The following is a 6,749-nucleotide window of genomic DNA, read 5'->3' on the forward strand; positions in this document are numbered from 1 at the left end:
CTGATAGGGGAAGACCTCCTCCCCTTCTATCTGACCCTAGCTTATCAGGCCCCACCAAGGCTGGCTGCATCATCTTCCTCTGTGGCCTGGCAAGACTGCTCCCCCAAGGGGAGGGTGATCCAAGAGCCAGCCACTGAGTTTATGTCAGAGACGGCCCCTGTACCCCTTATTAGGGAACCCACTTAGAAATTGAGCAGCCAATGGGCTTACTTTGAAGAGGTGCATGGTCCTTGGTTGGAGTATTGGTCTCAGCAGATCCCCTGGGCCCAGGTATTTTGACTCTGTTGTTCTCCTTTTGGAGCCCCTGTCCTCTCCAGGTCTTCCTATCTCCCCATCTTTCATAAAATTCCATACATTTTGCCCAAAATATGGCTATGGGTCTCAACCTCTGCTTCAATACCTCGATCAGTAGTGACTTACATAGGCTCTGTGGTAGGCTCCTGTCCTGTTCCTTGTCTTCTCCTGCTTCTGATCTATCATGTTTGCCCTTCTGAATGAGGATTAAGCATCTTCCCTAGGATCCTCCTTGTTGTTTAGCTTCTTTAGGACTATAGATTTTAGTATATTTATCCTATATTATATGGATAATATCCACTTATGAGTGAGTATATGTCATATGTGTCTTTCTGCTTCTGGGATACCTTACTCAGGATGATCTTTTCTAGTTCCATCCATTTGCCTGCAAGTTTCATGATTTCTTTGTTTTTAATTTTTAATTGTTGAGTAGTATGCCATTGTGCAAATGCACTACAATTTCTGTATCCATTCCTGCCTTGAGGGCCATCTAGATTGTTTCCAGAGTCTGGCTATTACAAATAAAGCTACTATAAACATAGTTGAGCAAATGTCTTTATTGAATGGTGAGGCATCTTTTGGGTATATGCCTAGGAGTGGTATAGCTGGATCTTGAGGAAGGGCTATTCCTAATCTTCTGAGAAAGCACCAGACTGATTTCCAAAATGGTTGTACAAGGTTACATTACCACCAGCAGTGGAGGAGGGTTCTCCTTTCTCCATATCCTCTCCAGCATGTGTTGTCACTTGAGTTTTTGATCTTAGCCATTCTGATGGGTGTAAGGTGAAATCTCAGGGTTGTTTTGATTTGCATTTCCCAAATGACTAAGGATGTTGAGCATTTCTTTAAGTGTTTCTCTGCCATTCGATATTAACTCTGTTGAGAATTCTCTATTTAGCTCTGTGTCCCATTTTTTCACTGGATTATTTGGTTTGTTGGTGTCTAATTTCTTGAGTTCTTTATATATTCTGGATATTAGCTCTCTATCAGATGTAAGGTTGGTGAAGATCTTTTTCCACTCTGTAGGCTATTGTTTTGTTCTGTTGACAGTGTCCTTTGCTTTACAGAAGCTTTTCAGTTTCACGAGGTCCCATTTAGATCTTAGACCCTGACCTGTTGGTGTTCTATTCAGGAAATTGTCTCCTGTGCCAATGAGTTTGAGGACATTTGCTTAACTATGTTGATAGCAGCTTTATTTGTAATAGTCAGATTCTGGAAACAACCTTAGATGCCCCTCAGTGGAGGAATGTATGCAGAAATTGTGATATATTTACATAATGGAATACTACTCAGCTATCAAAAACAAGGAAATAATGAAATCTGCAGGCAAATGGCTAGAACTAGAAAAGATCATCCTGAGTGAGGTAACCCAGAAACAGAAAGACAGGCATGGTATACATTCACTTATAAGCGGATACTGGCCATATAATATAGGATAGCCATACTAAAATCTACAGACCTAAAAAAGCTAAACACTAAGAAGGACCCTACAAAGGATGCTTAAATCTCATTCAGAATGGCAAACAAGATAGACACCAGAAGCAGTGAATGAGAGGAAACAGGATGGGAGCCTACTATTGAGGGTCCTCTGAAAGGCTCCACCCAACAGGGCATTGAAGAAGATGCTGAGACTCACAGCCAAACTTTAGGCAGAGCGCAGGGAGCCTTGTAGAAGGGGGTGGGGGTGGGATGGAAGGACATGGAGGGGACAGGAGCTCCCCAAGGAGACCAACAAAGCTAAAAAAGCTGAGCCCAGGGGGTCCTGCAGAGACTGATACACCAAGCAAGGACTATGCATGGAGAGGACCTAGACCCCCTGTTCAGATGTAGCAGCTCAGTCTCCATGTGGGTCTCCGAGAGAGGGGAACAGGGGCTGCCTCTGTCATGAATTTGATTGCCTGCTCTTTGATCACTTGCCCCTGGTGATGCAGTCTTGCTAGGCCACACAGGAAGAGGATCCAGGCAGTCCTGACAAGACTTGACAAACTATGGGAAGAGGGCAGAGGAGGAGAACTCCCCCTTTCAGTGGACGAAGGGAAGGGGATGGAGGGAAGAGGGAGGGGGGTAGGACTGGGAGGAGTTGGGGGAGGGGGCTTCAATCAGGATATATAATGAATAAATTGTGAAAAAAAGTAAAGATAAAACAAAACAAAAACAAAGCAAGCTGAGCAAGCCATGATGAGTGAGCCATTAAGCAGCTCCCTTCCGTGGCCTCTACATCAGTTTCTTCCTCCAGGTTCCTGCCTTCCCTGCTGGAGCTGCTGCCATCATTTCCCTCAGCGATGGAAGTGTAAGATAAAAGAAAAAGCGCTTTTGTTCACAGTCTTTTTGCAGCAATGGAAACCCTATCTGGGACAGTTGCCTTGCTGTCTAACAGGCTTAGCAGCTGCTGAGCAACTGTTCTCCACATCTCCTTCCCTCACTTTCTAGATGTTTCTTACCATGCACTTCAGTTGCTTTAACTTATTTCACACATACTTATTTTAGTGTGCATGCTTACATCTGCAGGTCAGACATGTTGGAGTTGCTACTGTCCTTTCATTGTGTGGGTGCTGGGACTCAAACTTGGGTTGTCAGGCTTGGTGGCAAGTGTCTTTTCTCTGAGGAACCATCTTCTTGGTCACATTTTCAGCTGTTTTTTTTTTTTGTTGTTGTTTTTGTTTTTGTTTTATTTTGTTTTCAGAGACATAGTAACCAAGCACATAACTTCTTTCTCCCTTAAAAACAACTGGCCTGGTCACAGTTGAAATGGATTTTCTGTAAAGTACCATACGAAGAATGGTGGAGATAGAATGCTTCTTCAATGGCTGCTGCATTAGAGAGAACTTCTGTTCCTCTTAGACTGTTGGTGGTTAATCTGGTTGAAGGCACGCTGAGGGTGTAACCCCGGTAGAGTACCTTCCAGCACGTCTGAGAGCTGAGATTCAGTTTTCAGTGCCACCCAGACCCACATGAACACAAACAACAACAAATGATTTCATTTCTGCATTACTTCTGGATCAGGGATAGTCAGCCTCCTGGAATGCCTCTTCATGGCCTCATAAGTCCCAAGCAAATTTCTTTTCTGTATCTATTTCCCTCGAGAGCTTTCACAGTGCTGGAGTCCATGTCACTAGCTCACAGTTTATCATGGAATCTTGTTGTACGTCCCAAAGGCCCTTGCTGCCCACTCTCATTCATAACTTCCCTGTGCTTACGGGAAGCATGCTTTTTAAGTTTATTTGTTCACTTTACGTCGCAGGAGGCATGTTTTTAAATCTTATTTTCACAACGTGAAGCAGAAGTAATGCCTGAATGCAATTCCATCGTACCCTCTGCCACCCTCTCACCGCCTCTTCTTTGCCATTGCTCTTTCATAAAAGAAAAAGGAAGACATCAAGCTGCTTAAGTGTTTCCTTAAAGCTTCTGTCATTTAGCTTGGAATAGGGAGGAAAGCGTCTCCCTCTCTGTTGGGAGGAGTTGGGGCTCACTGCTCAGCTCTATCTAGAGAAATCATTAGATTGAAATGGTCAAGAGTCAAAAAATAGGTCACCTGGCATTTACCACCGATACCCTCGAGTCTTACGATCTTGAGTCTTGTTAGTATAAGTTTCAGTCCTGACTTACGGTGCTCCTATCTGATCAGTGCCAAAAGATGGAAATTACTGTGCCTGGATAAGTTCTAATTAAGACACAAGTAACAGACACACCCCCAGAAGGCTTTTGTAGTCCCTTCCATCAGATTATGCTCATTATTCCTTTTTGGATTTTTATAGAATTCCATGTAACTAAAGGTAGTGCCCCAGAGAAATGCTTTGGAATACTAAGGTTCAAGCCTTCCTTTCACTCTCTGGTCATGAGGTGTTCGTCACCTCTCTGAACCCAACTTTTCCTAAACAATCACTAAGAGTGGCTGTCTGGATAAAACTTCTATTTGTATGTATGCATGTATATGTGTATGTATGTATGTATGTATGTATGTGTATTTAAATATAGGAGTGCGCTGTCTTCATGTACAACCACATGCCAGAAGAGGGCATCAGATTCCTTTATAGATGGTTCTGAGCCACCATGTGGTTGCTGGAGATCGAATTCAGGACCTCTGGAAGAGCAGCCAATGTTTTAAACTGCTGAGCCACCTCACCAGTCCATCTGGCTAAAATGTGATGATTTTATTGCATATTAAACTTTTAGACAAAATCCAAGACAACTTGAGGTGGCATTTGTCACTAAATATCTATACGTGCATGTGAGAAAGTAAGTGGTGATCATTTTCTTGAGGAATAGGGAAGCTGTGCACTAATTATTCTCTAATTAGAATTAAATTCTTATGCTCTCCTGGAGAACTGTAGAAAAATCTCAGAGTTCTTAAGTATCTGTGTGCCTAAGGGAAAGAGGGCAGTACTTCCTAAAATTGGAAACTTTTTCAGTAATGGTAGAAAATCCAGGCACACTTTATAGTAAATTTAAAATTGGAGGAAGGGATAAACACAGCATCTCCCATTTAATGATACCAGCCCCAATGGCTCCCAATACCAATATCCAATAAATGAAGATAACAAAATCATAATACATCTGTCTTAGTATTCATTCTCATGGGTATAGAAATAATGTCAGCAAAGCATTTTGAAGAACTAGTGAAATATGACTTTAATAATTTGGATTTATATTATTGAGGAAGTAAGATCACACAGATGCAAAAGGAAAAACTATCATCTGGAAAACTCTGTCTTCTTACTCAAGAGTCTTCTTAAGGCCCCTTTCATGTCTTTATTTCTCAGGCTGTAGATGAAAGGGTTCAGCATGGGAGTGACCACTGTGTACATCACTGAAGCAATTACATTCCTGTCACTGGTACTGTTGGATGGGGGCAGAAAATAGAGACCAATAATTGAGCCATAGTAAAGGGCCACCACCGAGAGGTGGGACCCGCAAGTGGACAAGGCTTTACAGACGCCCTTGGTTGAGGGAACCTTGAGAATGGTGAACCCAATGTGGCCGTAAGAAACGAGGATGCACAGAAGTGGAAGCATAATGGCGGCCAAGCCTGCTGTGAAGATTACCAGTTGGTTGAGGGATGTGTCAGAGCAGGACAACTTGAGCAGGGCCCCCAGGTCACAGAAGAAGTGGGGGACAGTGCGGTCAGCACAAAAGGAAAGCTGGGCTAGGAGGAGAGTGTGCAAAAGGGCACAAGCAAAAGCTACGGCCCAGGACACAGCTACCAGCGTGGCACACAGGCTCTGCCTCATGATGGCCATGTAATGTAGAGGGTGACAGATGGCCACATACCTGTCATAGGCCATCGAAGTGATGAGGAAACTGTCCAGGTCAGCAAAGAATATGAAGAAGTGCGTCTGTGAAACACAGCCCTCGTAGGTGATAGGTATGTACTGGTTCTGCACTTTGGTTAACATCTTTGGGACGGTGACGGACGAGAAGGAGATGTCCGTGAAGGCCAAGTGGCTGAGGAAGAAGTACATGGGGGTGTGGAGGCGGGAGTCCAGCCTGATGAGCAGCATGATGAGCAGGTTCCCCAGCACCGTGGTCAGGTACATGGCCAGGAACAGCGTGAAGACGACGCCCCGCTGCTCTGGTCTGACGGGGAGCCCCAGGAGGAGGAACTCGGATGCGCTGCTCTGGTTCCTGAGCCTCATATTCGTGTAGCAGCCGGGGAAGGCTGCTGCTGGGGAAAGTTGAAGGAATAAGAAATGGTGATTGTGGCATAGAATGACACAGATGTTTGTTAGACCTAGATGTTTGTTCCACGTCTTCCTTTACATGTTTCTCTTTTACATTTTCCACATGTTTCGCTGCAAATGTTGTGGAGGATAAAAAAAACAAATGCAGGTTTAGGTGTGCAGCCACCTTCATTCTCAGTCTGATCCCAGCCCCTCTAAACAGTAATAGCCACAGTCAATTTTCATCAAGTGGTTTTTAAAAATATCCAATCTCAGCTTTGTGTGTGCACTAATTCATCCAAGAGTCGCAAATAAATGACCTAGATATGTGCCATCTCTACCATACAAAGAGATGGTTTAAAAACAGGAGTCCTACAGACACAGAAGTAAGACAAAGAGAAGAGGGGTCATGAGCCCAAGTGTTTTACCTCCAAGTTTGTTCTCCTGGAGCAAAACAATTATCTGGTATCTGAAATCTAATTCCCCTTCTTAATTCTGCGTGTATGATATCCTCACTTCTGTAAGTCCTGCTTGTCTATGCTTATAATTAGTATTTCTGTGTTGGTCACCAGCTGTGGTCCAGACGGTAGCACAGACAATTAATGCACGCATGATATTATCAACTGGTTGATAAAACATTTGTCACATCCCCAGGTAAGATCCCTAGGGTTTAGCTTCAATAAAATGCTTACATTACACCTAGTTCAGCAGTTAGGCTTGACCTTCATAAGCTCCACCCCCCCCAACTGCAAAGAAGTACAATAAAAAAAAATTAAAGCAAATTCTAATATTTTAATG

General features: G+C 43.6%; 1 protein-coding gene across 1 annotated transcript; it reads right to left on the bottom strand.

Annotated features, from left to right (window-relative positions):
* Nucleotides 1–4,985: 4,985 nt before the first annotated feature.
* On the bottom strand, nucleotides 4,986–5,927 carry LOC110542209 (olfactory receptor 1J1). Its single transcript, XM_021628831.1, has one exon. The coding sequence runs from the start codon at nucleotides 5,925–5,927 to the stop codon at nucleotides 4,986–4,988; it is 942 nt and encodes a 313-aa protein (XP_021484506.1).
* Between the last annotated feature and the right edge of the window lie 822 nt (nucleotides 5,928–6,749).

This window comes from Meriones unguiculatus, chromosome 8 (assembly GCF_030254825.1).
Source record: "Meriones unguiculatus strain TT.TT164.6M chromosome 8, Bangor_MerUng_6.1, whole genome shotgun sequence".
Taxonomy (NCBI): domain Eukaryota; kingdom Metazoa; phylum Chordata; class Mammalia; order Rodentia; family Muridae; genus Meriones; species Meriones unguiculatus.

What these genes read in the sequence shown, in the direction of transcription:
- LOC110542209 (XM_021628831.1), bottom strand. Translation starts at nt 5,927, where the DNA reads ATGAGGCTCAGGAACCAGAGCAGCGCATCCGAGTTCCTCCTCCTGGGG.